Here is a 19,357-nt window from a genome sequence, read left to right as displayed (position 1 = left end):
GATGTGTGCATTACTATCTGCCTAACATCACTGACCCTATGTACATTCAATAACTGAGAGAAGTAGTTCTTCCACCTATTCAAAATGTTGTGGGAATCTGCAAGCAAATCTCCATTCTCATCCTTCACTAAATTACTTTTAGGTTTGTAACCCCTCTTAAAGTAATTTATTCCTTTGTATAGGTCTCTAATATTCTTGTTCTTACTGTTCATTGCAAGCTCATCAATTTTGTCTTCAGATATTCCTTCCTCTTATTCCTGAAATGCCTACTGATTTCGCTTTACCTTATCTTTATCTGATTGTCAGAATACTTATTCTGGTGTATGGTGCAGGGAATAAGGCAGTCCAGGCTTCACTCAACAGCTCTCTTATGCCTCATAATTGAAAAGGCCAAGTTGTCCTTGTGCTTAACTAATGAAGCACTATGCCATGAAGACACGGGGAAGTGGATGTGTAGATCCAAATTTTCTTGACCTCTGCAGTAGTTGGAGGTGAGTGGTAAGCTTCACGCCCCGGCTGCCTTACCCCCAAAGAAATCATCTGCAATACCCATTGGAGTGGAGACTGAGTAGGTCCAAGAGCCGGTTTGGACGACGTGGAGAAGAGAAAATTCTGTACCCTATCGGGACTTAAAACTCCATAGTTATGAAATAGAGCATGTAATGCTAATTTTTTTTCCCAAGAAAGTACAAAATGGTAAAATGAGAGTTATTCGGAATGTAATCTGCAACTAATATAGGAGAGGGAGGGATCTCGCGCATGTGAGGTAGCATCACAGGACTCATTTCTTTGTAAGCCATCACATAACTGGTCACCTAGTATTTGTTCTTGCCACTACAGAGTAACTTATGACATGTTCTGCGACTGATAATCCCGCCAGCTGCGAAATTTGTACTGTCATTCAGTTTCTTCACGTTAAATACACGAGTGCTGTGGAAATCCATCGTGAATTATGCGCTGTTTACGGCCAAAATATAACGGGCGAAAGAACTGTAAGACAGTGGCGTAGAATGTTCAAAGATGGAGGGGGGCGAACAGATGTTCACAATGAAGAACCAAGTGGTGATCTTGTTCAAAGTGATGTCCAAAAAATTTGTGAAAGACGGCGCTTCGCAATTTCAGAACATTCATGAGAATTTCTACAAAATTCACGCGTTGTTCTTTACGAGATTATTACAGTTAGGCTAGGCTATCAAAAGTTTTGCTCAAGATGGACTCCGAAAATGCTCATGGGGCCGCAAAAAATCGCAAAGAATATCTTCGGCGGTTGTCGTTTTTTGGAGCGATAACGCAAATATGGCTCTCTCATTCGTACATCGTACGAATAACAGGTGATCTAACCCGAGTTTCGTTCATGAATGTTGAAACGAAGAAGCAGTCAAAGCAGTGGAAGCGCACATTCACCAGGCAAGCCGAAAAAGTTGAAAGAATCGTTTGCCTGCTAGAAAGCTGATGACAACTGTTTTTCTGGGACAGGAAAGAGTGATGATTGTGGAATTCATGCAAAAAGGGACTGTACTAGTGTCAGAAATGTATTGCGAAACACTAAACAAATTACGTAGAGCCATTCAGAAGAGAAGGCGTGGAATGCTGACATCCGGTGTGGTGATTCTCCACGACAATTCACGTCCGCGTACAGCTGCTCGCACTCGAGCACTGCTGGAACGTTTCAACTGGGAGTTGTTTGACCATCATCCTTACAGCCTTGATCTCGTTCCACGACTACCACCTGTTTACCTACCTGAAGAACTGGTTGAGATCACAGCGCTTCAACAATAATGAGGATTTGGTGGAAGGGCTCAAATCGTGGCTGAGCTCACAGATGGGAGACTTGTTTGACATAGGGATACAAAAACTTATATTCAATTCTGGTGGTGACTACGTTGAGAAGTAGCATAAGTATGTACGTATTTTTCTGTAAAACAATTTTTGCTCGTTGCTTGTTTTGTTAACAGCTCATTGGAGCTTACTTTCCGAGTAGCCCTCGTAAGGGTATGTTAGCTTAAATCGAGGGTGTGAAGCTCCGTGCACATCTCCATCTGATATTCAGGTTAAGAAAGCTTTGGGCATTACCTCTTCGTCATTTGTACACCTTATGGTCTGCTACTTTGGTACGTGGGTAGTGCAACTTTACCCATAATGATGATAAGAGTGGGAAAATCATATCCCTGACCACTGAGAATAGTGCCAGCCCATGATGACAGCGAGAGTAGATAAATATGGGGAATCAATAGTAGTTCCAGTATTAATACTGATAGTAACAGTAGACGAAGTTATCGCCGAGCTTAGTTAATTAAGCGCCACACCATGAAGATGTATGGGGGAGTGCTCCACCCTTCTTAACTTTGGTACTATATGGAGTTGAGTGGTCAGCTGCACGACCCCGTCGTTTGACCCCAGAGGAAATAGCCCCTGGCACGCATTGTACAGGAGTCTGGGTGAATTTCAGAGCCGGTCTGGACTCTATGGAAAAGAAAAATTCTGCTAACCTAATGGATAATCGAACCCTGACTTCTCGGTCGTCCAGTCCTTGGCCTAGCCGCTATACCAGCTGAGCTTTCCCAGCTCCAGTAGTAGTACTGGCGGAAGTAGTAGTATTAACAATATTAGCAGTAGTAGTAGCAGTAGTAGAAGAGGTTGTGGTGGCGGTGACAGCGGTAGTCTAATTGCAGGAATTTCGAGTCTGTGTAAATATTTTGAACTTTTGGGCGCATTTCTGTCAGCTGTTAAAGCAGAAATATATTAAGTGTTAGTAAAGCCTACGGTCTAGAAGACCGAATATGTTTCTCAGAAGGGATAGGGATTCGTCCCTTCGTCTCGGCGTTCAAACTGACTGTGGGGCCTTCCCAGCATTTTAGTCAGCGTTTGCCGGGATTAAACAGTCGGAACTCTAAACTCATTACCCATTTCCATCTAGTGCCGAGGTACGTGGAGTTCTACCTGCATCCCTTTTACATATCTTCAGCCGTGATACTTAACCATAGGGTCTCTGTTTTCTTTGTACCTATACATGTTGAGTGCTTATTTATTTATTTATTTATTTATTTATTTGTGATCTATTTAACGTTGTTTTCAGTAGTTGAGATTATATAGCATCGAATGTTGAATGAGGAATAGGAAATGATCTGGAAGGAAGTAGCTGTAGCCTAATGCCGCTTACTATCACAGCATTCGTATGAATGGACTAAGATAGCCCCTGAAAATTTTCAGTCAGTATAGTCGGTGTCCTGGCTGAAATCGAACCGGCCACCTTCCGAACACAAGTCAGGAGCTTTACAACCTCAGCCAGTTTTCTCGGTACATGTGACTCTTCATATAATATGATTATAATGTGTACGAAAGAAATATAATTAAAAACATAATTTTCAAGAAAATAATCGTTTTGAGTTCCATTCATCAGGCAGAGTATGAGAAAGGGAGATGAAGTAACTGCAGTAACCGTTTAGTTAAATATGACATGTAATTATTTACTTCTTCATAATAATTATTATTGATATTTGTAGCATGAATACGAACATTTAGCGATAAAAAATATATATATACATACAAAGAAACAACGCGCTCCTACAGCTGCGATTTAAAGAAAAATGTATTTACAATTGTATAAAATGTCAGTGTCACTATAAATTTTGGATCGTCGTTTGAACGTTTTCTTGTCAACTTTGTCGGACATTCTGTGTTACAATTTTCGAATATCTTCCGTATGCTACAAAGATGGGTACAAATAGCATTTTTATTCTATTCCATAACTCCGATATTTATCGTGAACGTGTTTTTGAACCATCATGTGGCCCATGTCAGTAACTGGCGAACTTCCTGTTTCTAATGGCACGGTAAACGAATAAGAAACTTCTCCATTAGTTCTTTTCCTTTTTACTCGCGATTTAGAAGATAAAAGTCAGTCGAACATATTTTAAGCATCCTGTAATCAATGTTAGAATTATTAAAAATTCGTTAGTTTTCTCTGAATAATACTGGACAAAACATACTTTTATGTTCTATTTAATTTTTACTATTTAGAGCTGCAAAATGTCGGAGAAAAATTTGGATGTGTATCGAACTGGCAGTATTTTGTATTATTTTTAGATTTGGGGGAGCGCAACCTTATGGCATGCATAATGGAGTCGTGTTAATTTCGTTAGAAAGTGCCTTAAAAGCCCTACAGACAGACAGAATTATATAAAACTGTCCCCTTGTTTCAGTTTAAGGCGTAATACAAGGTGTTCACTATCCGGGAGAAAAATGAGGCTGCAACCTCGCTCGCGTCTGCAGGGAAAACTTTGCAACGAAGTTTCTAAAATATTCGCAAGGAATTCCATAAACGGGTTCAATAGATGAAAATTAGTATCCGTTGTTGTAGGTAATGAAGAGTAAAATTTATGGCAAATAATTTCTTGAGCAAAGAAGTTGGCCTGGTGGTAAACACATAGAAAATTAAGTATATGTTGATGTGTCGTCTCCAGAATGCAGGGCGAAATCATAAAATAAAGCAGGTAATAGATCCTTTGAAAATGTGGCAAAGTTAAGATATTTGGGAAAGACGGTAACAAATCCAGATCTGATTTTTTTTCCCCCTTGGCACTACAGCCCCAGTGGGCATAGGCATACCTCCATGAACTTCTCCGTTCGCCTATATCTGATCATTAAGGATATTAAGAGCAGATTCAGCTTGGGTAATGCTTGCTGCCATTCAGTTCAGAGCCCTTTTCTTCACACCTGCTGTCTAAAAACGTAAGAATTCAAATATGCAAAACTAAAATTTCGCCTCTACTTTTTTATTGGTATGAAACTTGGTCTCTGACATTATGGGCCTAATATAGACTGAAAGCATTTGAGAACAGGGTGTTGAGGAGAATATTTGAACCGAAGAATGATTATGTGGTAGGAGAAAACTGCATAATGAATAGCTTCTTAACTTATACCCTTCGCTAAGTATAATTAGGATGATTAAGTCAAGCACGAGTAGACGGGCAGGGAATGTAGCATTCGTGGGGGAGAAGAGGGATGCATATGGGATTTTGGTGAGAATGCCAGAAGTAAAGAGACCCTTAAGAAAACCAAGACGTTGAAGGGAAGTTAGTATTAAAATGGATCTTACAAACATAGTTTTGGCTGGTATGGACTGGATTGATATGGCCCAGGATAGAGAGCAGTGGAGGGCTCTTGTGAATACGGTAATGAACCTACGGGTTTCATAAAATATTGGGGGACCGGCGACTTCTCAAGAAGGACTCATCTCCGTTTGCTGAGCTACAGATGCGAAACGACGATTTGCTGGAGAGCAAATTTTCCTCACCAATTAAACATTGGTGAAATTATCTTAACATGACATTTCCAATCCGTTGGATAGGTCCAAAATCCAAAATTAGGATTTCATGTATTGTTATAGATGGATGGGTCTAGAAACTTCGGATTGTGGAGTCTGCGCAGTTATGTCGAGGGTCCCGGGGTTCACATGTATTCTGGTGGAAAAGCTATGTTCACAAGTGCCCCATTTTCCCATTGTTTCTCCGATCTACCTATCAATGGCTCTACACTTATTTGTTGGACTTTGGCCGTTTTTTTCAATTTCTTTATCTTATACACAATATTTAGGATTCCTTGGACAGGTGATCAGCTAGTCGCAAGGCCGATACCTACACCCAGAATAAACGCACACAGACATCGTTGCCTTCAGTGGGGTTCAAACCCACGACCCCAGTGCCCGGTCGAGCGGAGGGAGATCATGCCCTAGAACGCGAGGCCACGGTGATCGGCAATTACTGGAAATGCGATCCTTACAAGAACTCCCGTCTTGTAGTGATTTAATGCATCAGCGGTAAAAATTCTTGAATTCATCTGTTTTCTGTAATTAATGCGCTGGAGGTTAGGTGGCAGGGCGGTGCAGGTGCAGATGACGAAATGCGCCTGTGCAGCATTGCCAGGACTGGAGCCATTTACCAACGCAATCACTGCGGTATCAGTCTGTTTCCATTCACGAGCAGTACCGTTGTGTGGAGCAAGGGGACGTGAGGGGCGTTTTCCATGACTCGGTGACAGTAGCCTAGAACACCACGTGCAGTTTCCAGCGAAGTCGATGAAAAAGGTCGGATCTGCTCCGAAATTTGTTCAACCGGTTTGCTATTCTGTGAAGATAAAAGGAAAAAGTTTGTAAATATTTTCGACTTAGGAAAATGCACCCTGATCAGAAAGGTTCCGATGCTTTATCAGAGGTATCTGATGGAGGAACTGCTGGAACGAGTTTCTCTGGACAAGGGAGCAGCTACGGCGGAAGCAATGAGAACCTTCGGGATCTCGCCGCAACTTTGGGCCTGTCGGGAATCGACGAACTTTATGAAGAACGATTCCGTGTTGATAGACGAAAACTGGAACACATGATTTTAGGTATGAATTATTTTGAATAGTTTTATTGCGTCATCCTTCGTAGATGCAGATTCTTATTAGACTCTTCAATATAATCTCAAGACAAACGCTCAAGTAACAAACGTGTCCCATTAAATCTTTTTGAAAGGGAGTTGTATAGCTATTCTTCGTGTATAACCTTTGACCTTTGTCGAAATGCGACATCAGAGATGTCCAAATGGAATCCAAAATGAAAATATTTATGGAGTCATTTAGAAATTAATCGCAGTGTGTAGATCCCCTCATCGAGTGTGCGATTAGTTGCAGTAAGACGAGATGTTAAGTCCATTCAATACTCTTATTTAAAATATATGATCACCCATTAAACTAGTTAGGTTGGTTAAAATGTGTTTAAACGAAACGTATAGTAAAGTCCGTGTAGGTAAATTTCCTATCCAGAGTGGTCAAAAACAAGGAGATGCTTTATTGCCACTCCTTTTGGAACTTTGCTTTAGAATATGCCATTAGGAAGGTCCAGTGAAACCAGGTAGGACTGAAATCAAACGGGACACATCAGCTGTTGGCCTATGCCGATGATGTGAATCTACTGGGTGATAATATAGATACCATAAAGAAAAACACACAAACTTTAATTGACGCAAGTAAAGAGGTTGGTCTAGAAGTAAACACAAAGAAAACTAAGTATATCTTGCTGTCTCGTCATCAAAATGCATGCCAAAATCATGACATAAAGATAGGAAACAGAAGTTTTGAAAATGTGGCACAGTTCAGACTTTTGGGAACGACGATAACAACTCAAAACCTGATTGAGGAGGAAATTAAGAGGAGATTGAACTCGGGCAATGCTTGCTACCTTTCAGTCCAGAAGCTTTTGTCTTCTCGTCTGCTGTCCAAAAACATAAAAAATAGGAATACATGTATACAAAATAATAATTTTGCCGGTGGTTCTGTATGGGTGTGAAATTTGGTCTCCGACACTAAGGGAGGAACATAGACTGAGGGTGTTTGAGAACAGGGTGCTGAGGAGAATATTTTGACCGAAGAGGGATGAAATGACAGGAGGTTGGAGAAAACTGCATAATGAGGAGTTTCATAACTTGTACTCTTCTCCAAGTATAATTAGAATGATCAAGTGAAGGAGAATGAGGTGGGCAGGGCACGGAGCACGAAGGGGGGGAGAAAAGGAATGCATATAGGATATTGGTGGGAATGCCAGAAGGAAAGAGGCCACTGGGAAGACCAAGGTGTAGGTGGGTGGACAATATTAAAATGGATCGTAGAGAGATAGGATGGGATGGTATGGATTGGATTGATCTGGTTCAGGATAGGGACCAGTGGAGGGTTCTTGTGAACACGGTAATGAACCTTTGGGTTCCATAAAATGCTGGGAAATTCTTCAGTATTTGCAGATTTGACTTCTCCTCAATAAGGGCTCAGCTCCATGAGTAAGTTAATAAGATCGTCCAGTTAACGTTCAAATTTTCGGAATGATGGCGGACAGAACATAGTGCATTTGCCAATGTTTCTCTGTAACATGTATAGATTCCGTTGACACATGATCATATATTATTTTAGTATTACTGTATATGTAAGTGAATAAAATGAAGTGGGAGTCAGTAAAACATATGTAGGACCGCCATCAACCTCATTTAGGGACTTACATTGCGAGATAAATAAGTTGCTTATTTTCGCATACGAATTGTCGTCTCCATTATATTCTTGGCCGGAAGTGATTCGGTGATAACGTAGTTACAAGTTTGGTAGCCATTTTCTTGCTTCGCGTTTCTTTTGCATCGACCATTTTCGTTTGTGCAGATATGCTATTTGCTTTTTAAGATTAACATGAGCTTCACAGTTTTGATCAGCTGCCATGTTTTATTTGCGTCAGAGATTAAGATGTCTTGCGTAAAACAGATTTTCAGGATTCGTGTTGAGTTACTATTCTTGTACTCTTGAAGTACTATTAGCCTTTCTGTTCCTAGATATTCCATAAGACCTGAACCTGGACTAACAGAACCGTTGTTATTCCGGAATCCATATGCCGCCATAAGAAGGTTATGTATAATTGTTACCCATTTCTTTTCAATTCGACGAATAGGCTTTTAAATTGTTGTTGTAGCCATGGTCACAGTACTAACTTTCGACTTGCAACAGGAGTATGATTATAGGACAGGACATATTTTATATATATATATATATATATAGTGCTCGGCGTCGACACATTTCGAAGCAGATATTTTGTACTTGAGAGATGAATACATTTGTTCGCAGTAATTTAGGGTTCGTATGCCATGTTCCTAAATAAAACAAAAATATGTCATAAACGGAATTAGCGACGTCTGCGAGTTTTTCATTGCTATAATAAAACCCTGATAATATCAGTACAAAGCCAGAAGTGGGAGAATTTTTATGTCCTAATTTACATGTTGTTTAATATAATATCAAATTCTTCAGCTTCTCGACGGACATAAATATTGTCAGCTCCAAGTTTTATATTTTTTTAAAATTTTGCATTCAAATCTCCCAGAAACGAAACGAAACGAAACGAAACGATTGAAACTGTGTAAATGATAAATAATCGCGACGTGACGCATGGGACTGAGTGTTCACTACGCCGTACTGCAGTGCACATGCGAACCAGCACTTTGCTCTTATCGAACAATAATGTGTGAAATGATAGTAATAATGTAACTTTAAAATAAATTAGTGCTGTTGGAAAAATTAAGACTGCTTGGCGGCCTATATATTCTTTGTCGGAACAGCGGGACTTCTCTCGCCAAAACAGGACATCTGGTCGCTTTAGTTTAAACCATATGGCTGCGTCATTGAGTTGATGTGCTGAACACAGTATACGAGATAGCATTTTCCGGACACTCGTTGACGTCGTAATAGTTCTGCAATTAAAGTAATATATATAAGTAAAGTTGTCTCTGTGCTTGACTAATTAAACACTATACCATGAAGGCGTATGGGGGAGTCGATATATAGATCAATATTTTCCTAACCTCGACGCTAACTGGAGGTGAATGGTCAGCTTCACGCCCCGGCCGCTTTACCGTCGGGGAAAGAGCCCCCGGTAACTATTGGTAGGTGGTTAGGTGGACCCCAGAAGATGTTTGGACGACGTGGAGAAGAGAAAATTCATACCCCTACAAGGTCTCGAACTTAGACCCCTCGGTCGTGCAGCCCGTAGCTAGTCGCTATACCGACTACGCTATCTCGGCTACTTATATATTATATATAATAAGAGTCCTAACCGAACACCACAATCACCAGTTATACGTAACACAATAACGGAATGGAATGTCCAGTCAGAGAATGCATGAGCACATGTTAAGTTGGCAGGAGGGCGAATGATGACGTCGTGGTTCAAGGTGCAGGTGACAGAAACCTGTAATTGTTTGAAAAGTCGACGAAACATACAAGCTTCAGACATGGATTATATTGAGGGGATTCACAGTATGTCCTTCTGCCTCATTTTCTCAGGGCGAGAAAGTCAAGATTGATGAAATGGGTGGTAGAAGTAAGACTTCAGGTAGGAAAAAGGAATACATCTGAAACTGTAGTACGCAAGGCAAGAGAACGTGGACCAAACGGGATATCTAGACATAGATGAGAAAATTGTATTAAAATTTCCGTGGTGAAAGAGATTGTGAAGATATGAACTGGATTCTTGGTAGACGTAACGATCACTAACAGACGTTTCTAATGGAACTGGGGGCTCAGTAAACATACGAAATTTCCTTGAATTTGAGGAATAATATTTTCCTTGGTATATTTTCGTTGGTATTGATGTTCATTTACTGCCGATACAAATGTATTGATGCAAAAATAATAATGGCACAGATATCACGAATCATAATTCGTTTTGTCTTGCGTCACAATATAATCGTCGCTGTATAGTTCCGTTAGTGACAAGGTCGTTAAATAACCAACCTGAAAAAAAAAGTTTTAAACAAAACTGATAAAGTCTGTATTATGTTAACATATGTCAAAATCTGTAAGACGAGCGTTTTTTAGAAAATTGTGTAAGATACATTTGAGTTTCATATGCTAGAAAATTGCAGATCACATTGAATAAAATTTATATTCGCCCCACAGCATTTAGCGTAATCCGCAACGCAGTCTCTTGTCCGTTTACACTGCTTTAATTTTAAGAGCTTTTTTGGAATTACGCGGTTATCGTATTGGCACCGTTCCTTTAATTTTCGCTGACTTTTCCTCAAAATTACGCGGTTTGAATCAAGGATGTGTATAAAACCCGAAAAGCATTGTGGGATTGGCGAATAAAGTAGGTTTTGTTGAAGTGAATGTAGAGACATGTAGGAACCATTAAACTCGCGCAAAGAGGAACTTTCTATTGAGGATTTAATTCAAATCGAGGAGGAATATTACCACATCAAGGTGATGAGGGAACAGCTAAGTTTGAAATGTGCTTACGCTCACAAGCAAAAAGATTGGCGTAGGCAGTTCGCCCGGTTGAGGAATATCTTGCTATCCCAGAGGAAGATGGTCCTAACAGTAATCGGAGTTGAAAAATGACAAAATATTTTAGCAGCCATGCACTATTACAGTTAAATTATAAAAGAAATGAAAACGCAAACCTCTGAAGCACCATTGATTTTCTTATTTAAGGAAAATGGAAACACTGAATCACCTGAACCTCAGCTGTCTTCTTCAGGCACTTTGAAAACCAAACAGCTGCCCATAAATGAGGAGTCTTCAACTTCTTCTCCACTCTCGCTTCCATCAAACCAAGTGAACTCATTTCCCAGTCTCCCCCACCCCTCCAATATAACACCAGCAGGCTCTATAGACAGCATTATGTTATAATCAACAAAATTTCATCATCTCTACGGATAAGCTCATGCTTGGTCTGTTGCGTCCTCTTGAAGAATGTGTTGATCCCTCCATCTGAACCGTAGGCGCCTTACGTTTCATCGTCTTTTTTTGGGGGGGGGTTGTGTACTAGAATGTTCCTCAGAATTCGTCTGTCTTTTATTTGCAGAACGTGATATTTGCATTGTTACTGGCAAAACTTTACATTTAAATATTAGTTCATTATTTGAGATAGGTTTTTAATGTCTCTGTTATTATCATCAGTAAAAACGAGCAAAATGCTCTAAGCACGCTTTAAAATAAAACACAGCGAGTGCAAGATGTATTGGAAAGGGTGTTGAGACGGCGAGGCCCATAACCCTGCCGATTCCTTTATGCCTTACGAGAAATTTGTTTTCTCAAGGGAAAACACTGTGCCACGTAAATGGATCCGTTTTGTATGAATTCGTTGCCTATTTAACGTCTCGGTGAGTAGCTCAGGGTATATACATAATCATACGGTACTTTGATTGGAGAATGATGAATTAGAAAGGACGTGGAAGTTAGCGGTCGTGGCCTGTTTGAGACGCTATTCCTGGATCTAACTGGTGTGACTGAGAAATATTAAAGTATCTATCAGCATAGACTATGTCCTGGCCGAGATTTGAATCCGTAGCCTCCAAACAGGAAGCAGGATCGATCATCATTCAACCGCAGTGAATGATAACCTGCATACACCCCCCGCCCCCTCCTCAACCCTAACTGTAGACCGTTGCATCTAATTTTTGTACTATCAGATTATCAGTAATCAGTCAGATGACTATCCAGGAAAAGTGATAATGTGGTAGTTTTTCCATATGCTTTCCACATCGCAGTACAACAGCCGTGGTCACGCCTGTTGCTATACGAACTTGAACCATCTCGAGCATCATTTGTTCTGTGCTTCAAGTCGCTGCTGATGATGCTGCTTCCGGCATCAGTTTTTGGTGTCTCTCTTCGTCTGATGCCTACCCTTTGACCTGTCCAGCAAGGGAGGCCCTGCCAGTAGCTACGCTACCTGCTGGTATAGCTCTCAGGGTCCTTGGCATACTCAAACCCCCTCACCACGATAAGGTGGAGACACCAACGAGGGGGTTTCACACTTAAGTAATATTAAATTATCTCTGTGTTTATATTGGCGGAAGAAATGGGAGTTTCATCTCTGCCGTCGTACATCCCGTTCTTCGAGAAGACCTCATTGTAGTCTCCACTCAAGTTGCAAATCATATATGCATATCGACGTTATCAGACTAAATGCCAGTATGTATTTCTTCCTTATTTCATTCGTACTGCATGTCCTGCCAATCTAATATTCCTTTTTGTATTACCGTCTTAAATGTAACGTTTGTTTCTTTCTCATATACATCTTGGCATATGGATACTGCACCAATACAACGAACCCAATAGGCAGTTGTGTCTAGATAAGGCACCACAGCCGATATAACATGGAAATATAAACACTGCATAGACAACTGCAGACATGGCTATACAGCGCACATAACATCCACCGATATATACTCGTATGTGAAACACACAACATCCACGCCGTGACACCCTTTGCAACGCAGCAGAATTTTAACGGATATATTTTAATGAACTTTTAAAAATATTAATTTTTTCTAGGAACAGATAATTTAAAAAATTAACATCGATTATAGACGTGTGGCACGACATAGATAATGGAGTGAAGAAATTTTAGAAGGACTCTCAGATACCTGATGATGGCCATATACGGCCGAAACATATCGTAGTAAGATAAGATATGACACAGGAAATAGAAGTTGCATTTAAGAGGGAAATATATGTGTACAGAACAGTAATATTGATGCAGCAGAATGCTGCAACATTAACATGCTGCTGAACATTAACCAATGTTCCTTGTTTTGATCACCGTAATATTTGGTGAAGAGTGGAAATTATGAAGCTGCTCATTAGGCGATTTTCTTCAGCAGTTGACGTTCTGGTGTCATTAGGTGTAAGTGTGGCTTTCCGACATGATGTAAGATTTATTGCCCAGTGCTGCTGTTTTCAGGAAGAATCCAGGAAAGCTTTAAACATGCCGAGGGGGCATGTTTATACTTCGGACTTGAATATGACGTAGGAGGCAATGCATTGTAATGTATCTGAACTGGGAAGTTGGTACAGAGCCTTAATCACTAATCAAATAATGCTGATAACTTTCCGTTAAAGGACTTAATGTTAAATGTAATCATTTAGGTCTAGATTTCAAAAGTATTTAGGCCAATTCTTTTAAAATAAAATATTATTCATATTCGGCTCGGAGATTTCTAACGATTTGAATATATTTTGCAGCTTAGTAGAATGAATAAACTTAAGAATGTGGCACAGTGAATGCATTATCCGTAATAGCTTGGTAATTTGTACCGTAAAAAACGTGGATTTTTGACTAAGTATAACAACACTATTGAAATCAAGCAAAAACAAACAGTTTTATTATAGCAGTCAAAGTTCATATTTGGTCTGCTTCGACCATCATCGGGTGTGTATGAATAAAACAATATTAGGCTGTATGCTGAATTATGTGATTAAAATTGATACATTGTTCAACGTCATAGATTGAAAATTGTGTGGTAAGAGATGAATATACGAAAATAGTACGCAGTACCATAGAATTGGGGTACGCGGTAGCGTAGTGGTTAAGGTACTATGCTACAAGCCGGAAGGTTGCGGGTTCAAGTCCCGATAAGATCACCGGATTTTTTTCAATTGACCTAATCCTTCCGGCCCAACTAGGCCCTGGTGTTTACTCAGCCTCTAACAGAAATAAGTACCAGGAATTAATTAAATAATTTTCCTGGGGAGTGAAGCGCGGCCGGCGCGTAAGGCTGACAACCTTACCGCCATCTGTGAGCCGATTGTCTAGGTAATGTGGGACCCTTAACGTCTCACAGCCCTATGGGCCTTCACGGCCTGTTACAAGGAAAGCTTTACTTTTTTTGCTATAAAAATTAATATACTTAAATGCATATACAGAGAAACCTAACTATTTCGGACTTCACTGATACGGAATTCGCGATAATTTCAGAAGCGAAACAAAATTTGAAGTCGTCAGTTTTATGGAATCTAACCCACAATACAACAGATATTACCTAATGCTGAGTGCAGTGAGGAAGGATGTAGTCAAAGAAGAGTACAGAAGAGAAACGCAAATCAAAATAAGGTCATTTCAAAAAGCGGCCTCAGTAATACTAAACATGTAGCAAGTAAAGTAAAACTATCCCTATAACAGGCCGTGAAGGCCCATAGGGTTGTGAGACGTTAAGGTTCCCACATTACCTTGACAATTTAAGTTTCAAGATAAAGTTGTATCCATTTCATAACATCCCTGAACATATTTTTAGTAGTTCTTATATATTTCGGACTTACACTAATTTGGACAAGGGTTCGCTCCCAATTAGCCTGAATTAGTGAGGTCTTAATGTGCATAGAATATAGATATATAAAATAATATCCAGATGATGTACGCCTTCATGACATAGTGCTAAATTAGTTAAGGACAGAAGCAATTTTGCCTTTAACCTAGACGGTGGTCGTAGCGGTGTGGGCTGTGTGACTGTGGATTTGGTTCAAATTGTGTGTGTAGTTTCTTTTATAACGGTGCGATGTTGATGAACTTGTGTATCATTGTGTTCTTGCGAATTTATTGCCCGTAAGGCTCGTCCACATTACTCCTGCTCGTGCTCGTGTGACTCGCTATGCTCGCGAGTAATGCGGACGATATGACAAGTCACGAGACAAGCAAATTTAAAATTTTTAATTTAAAAACTATAGCCAATAAATTAAAATACGACTACAGCCTATACACACTACGAGTAAATATACGCATCCTCACACACCGAAGCCTGGCGAGCAACCGAAGTAGTGTGGACGAATGTTTACGAGCACAAGTAAAAGCAAGACGGGTCTCCCGACGAGCACGAGTAATGTGGACGCGCCTTTATATATTTTTATGATGTAGTGGAGAGTATTTTGTGCACTAAGTTAAGTTATTTCACAGCCCCAACTTATTACTGTGAAGCAGTATTCGCTTGTGTTGTAGTCTGCTGTGTCTGGCTGGATGGGTTACTGCTTTTGTAAATATATAACGAAGCGAAGATATAGTGACGTCGTGGTTTGGTTGGTTGCACTTGGTCGGTTTTTCATGTGATCGCTTTCGTTGATTATTATTAATGTATTTTCCTAGTGTACTAATTAGCATGTTTGGTAATCGATTAATCTATGATGTTGAAACATGGAACCATTTTGATCATATAATTCAGCATAAAACTTAACTTCTTTATGGCTTTATTACACACACTGTGATGGTCAAAAGAGACTGAAACTTTCAGTGTGATTGCTATAATAAAACTGACTGATTGTTTCTGCTTCATTTCAATCGTTTTATTATCTATCTATGGCTCTTCAGTCCTTTGTTGGACCTTGGCCGCCTTTTCAGTTTCTTGGTCTTCTTACACAGTCGGTAGGACTGCTTGGACGGGGAATCAGCTAGTCGCAAGGCCGCTACCTACACATAAGACAGCACAAACAGATATCCATGCCTCAAGTGGGATTCGAACCCATGATCACAGAGTTTGAGCGGGCGAAGAAAGTTTATGCCTTAGACCGCGTGTCCACTGTGAGTGGCATCGGTTTATTACATAGTAGTGAAAACGCCACATTTGTCANTAACATAGGTTGGGGGTGTGTCAGCACGTCAGTGAGTAGAATATTGGTATCCAAGAGAGAGAGAGAGAGAGAGAGAGAGAGAGAGAGATAGACATAGACATGGCGTGGCAGGAGGATGCAAAACAAAATCTCCACTCATCAAATTCCATGGAGCAGGGCCCTAAAATGCCCAGACAGCCGACAAATTTCGCACATTTTATGAACCCCAACAGTTCATTTCTATGTTCAGAACATTTCGTCCTAAGGTCTGCTATCCTGTGGCAGATGATTTCATTCCACATCCGCTCTTCTCACATCTTTAAACACATTTTAATATTGTCGCGTGTATCCTGGTAACGCGACAGTAAATAATGGGTTCCGGATTTGATAACTCGATTTATTGGTTAATTTCACAAATCGCAACTATAATTTTTTATTATACTTTCAAGATTGCTGTGTCTATGACACACAAAGAATTATAACAGCCTCAAGGTCAACACAGCAACTGCTGTGTTGACCTTGAACGGCGTTTTCTTGACGAAACCCTTTTGAAGTCCAAGTCACATTGCGACTGACGGTCAGTCAGTCCGTCTGTCTTGGTGTCGAGCCCCGACTGGGGCTCATGACCAGATTTTTTTTTCTTATCTTTCTTTTTTTCTTATATGAAAGTTACTGTCCTGTTCATTTGGGGCGCCCTCTCTGACGAGAGGTCGGGTCTGTCATTTATCAGTCATAGTCTGTGTTAGTAAGTCCATTGTCAGTATTTACATATATTTACAAATTTAATCCTAATTCCTATTTCTGTGTACAATATATACAAGATCTCTGTCAGTTCAGGCTCAGTACAGCAGATTATGCCCTATTTCTAGTATAATTTGCTACCACGGCAGTCTAGTCACTTGAACGGTCGTGTGCCTGACCGCCGCCAAGTTTAAGCCTTTTATACTTTCTGTGTCGGGCTTCGCCTTGTCCGATGTTGCGAACATTCTCATTATCATGATTTTGTATGACTTCTGCTTGTTGCCTGCATAATTTTGTTATGTAATCATATACGTATGGAATTTTGAATGCCATGTGCAATTCGCGGACGCCCTTTTGAAGAGTCTTCGCGGCTTCTTATATAGACTCGGCCTGGACCACATAGAAAAAACGGCATCAATTGTTGAAGAAACTTGTTTACTGCTCGTTGCTTAGCAATGGAAAGCCGTTTTCTTATTGTTGGTCAAGAATTTTTCTTCGAGGGAACATGTTTACCTAGCTTTTCCTAGCAACGGATATACATGTTAACAATATTATCCTTTCACATTTAGGTCTTCAGATTGGTATCATCACTTTATGTTTTCCGATTAAATTGTATATGTGTTTTAATCTCTCCAGTGTGTGCTACATGTCCCTCCCATTTCGTCCATCATTTGATCAACCTCTCATTTGGTGCTGAGAACACGTGATCATGCGTTTGTTGGAAGGACAGAAGTTACTATTATCAAGCTCCAAGTCCCAGAACTCAAACCTGACTAGATTCTCAAACATACCACAGAAATTTATCTCATAAACAGCGAGGCTGTTGACAGTATTACACAGCGTGTTCAAGGACGTGTTCACGATGACTGTATATTTTAAACCGTAACAGAATTCAAAATAATGTTTACCTCCATTTTCCACAAAAATTAGAAGTTTATTAGAGCTTCCAATATTAGTCATGATGCTTATATATGTTGAGAATAAAGTAATCTTCTTAAATATATGAATGAAACATTATGTTCCGTTTATTTTTTATTTCAATGGAAGCTTTGTTAGCCAATACATAGAGTTCAGATTTAACTGGCGTATTTTGAATTTGAATAAAGAATTAAATGAAAAGTATAAAATAGTTATCTTAATGTAATGTGTCCGGAAATTATCTCGAAGGTTGCCCGCGTTATGAGCGCTACGCAAGAATAGTTCGATGGTGGGATTCCCACCTCGCTGCCTCCAAACTTGCATTGTGCTTGTCGGAACACCAACCTTACATATGTTGCCTTCTACACGGCTGTCGAACCATATCTACCCGTCGTGGATTACTTTAATTTCCTCCTCTCCTCTTATGAGCTTCCCTTGTATGTCACCGGAGTCACTGGGTACTCGACCCTCTCACCTCGTCGAGGTGAGACACAACAAAGGGTAAGGTTAAAAAATGACAAGTGAGAATCTGTTGGCAATAAGGAAGTCCAGTGCCCCCAGCACTATTTTTTATATTTGTTGAGGAAGTCGTTAGACAGTGAAAAGACGTTTTAACCAAAGACTTCCAATACAAACTCCGTGGCCTGTAGTCTGCAAACGAACTATACCGACCGAGCGACGGCCTCTTGTCGGCGAAGTTAGTGTCAACTTTTGTGGATAGAGGGTGTCACGTGGTCAGCGCGACGGATCCCCACGGCCGATAATCTCTGTTTTGTAGACCGGAGCAACTATTTTCTTGAAATAACTCCTCAATTATCCTCACGAGGCTGAGTGTACCCCGTTCCAGATCCACTACTACACAGAAAATCTGTTAACGGCGGGAATCGAACCCAGGACCTCTGGATCTGTAGCCAGGAACTCTGACCACTAGATCACAGAGGCCGTCTAAAGACTTCCAATACAGTTTGAATACAATCCGATGCAATACAATATGATCAGGTTATTTTCATTGAATCAGAAGATGACCTTCACAGAACAGTCAGCAGGCTTGTATAGCAAATTGCTTTAACATGAGAATTTCAACGACGAAAACAAAAACTATAACATTTCACGGGAAAAAACAATGCAAAATGTAAAATAGTTTCGAAAGCAAAGAAATAGAACAGGCATGAAATTTTAATTATTTGGGTTTTAATATATACTCCGGTCTAGAAAACTGAAATTAACGGCCGTAGGGATTCGTTGCTCTGACCACGCGACATCCTCTACTCGCTAAAGTCGGCACTGACTTCGCCGACAAGCGGCGGCCGCTCGGTCAGTATAGTTCGTTTGCGGACTAAAACCACAGAGTTCGTTTCGTTCGTTCATATATAATACTGCCTTATAGAATATGTTGTCACGTATATGATTGTGACTATAGATGGGGTTTGGATTGGTAATTTGATTTATTGACCACTTACAGATGGTAACTACAGGTAATTATAACTCTCTCGCTAATCCATGCACCCTTATTCTCACTACAGCACATACTAAGTCTTCTCAGTTTGTTTTCACTAGCTGTTTCATGGTAACGGATCCTAGCAATGTCCTCTGCTTATGCCTTTCCCGGCTGGCGACCATCTCGCAATTGAGTCATTGCTCCAACTGTCAACTCTCAGAGTCAGAGTCACTTTAGGACCGCGGTTTATCTCCAGTCTCTCTTCCATGACGCCAAGCAATTCGAGGACAATGACCAGAGATTGTTTTTGCAACTGAACCCCTACAGTCATGGTCAAGCTACAAAATGCAGCGACAATCGCACAATAAGCCTTAT

At 40.3% G+C, this 19,357-nt stretch overlaps 1 protein-coding gene across 1 annotated transcript in view; it reads left to right on the top strand.

Annotated features, from left to right (window-relative positions):
- The first annotated feature begins 5,957 nt into the window (after window positions 1-5,957).
- The window catches only part of LOC111867685 (protein bicaudal C homolog 1), a 64,534-nt gene continuing 51,134 nt past the window's right edge, over window positions 5,958-19,357 (top strand). Inside the window, exon 1 of the mRNA XM_023857737.2 lies at window positions 5,958-6,384. Coding sequence (XP_023713505.1) covers window positions 6,174-6,384 — 211 coding nt within the window. The 5' untranslated portion in view covers window positions 5,958-6,173. The remainder of the gene's footprint in view (window positions 6,385-19,357) is intronic.

This window comes from Cryptotermes secundus, unplaced genomic scaffold, assembly GCF_002891405.2.
Source record: "Cryptotermes secundus unplaced genomic scaffold, Csec_1.0 scaffold931, whole genome shotgun sequence".
In the NCBI taxonomy this organism is placed as follows: Eukaryota; Metazoa; Arthropoda; class Insecta; order Blattodea; family Kalotermitidae; genus Cryptotermes; species Cryptotermes secundus.
The sequence above is the reverse complement of the archived record's forward strand: the minus strand, read 5'-3'. Positions and strand labels throughout refer to the sequence as shown.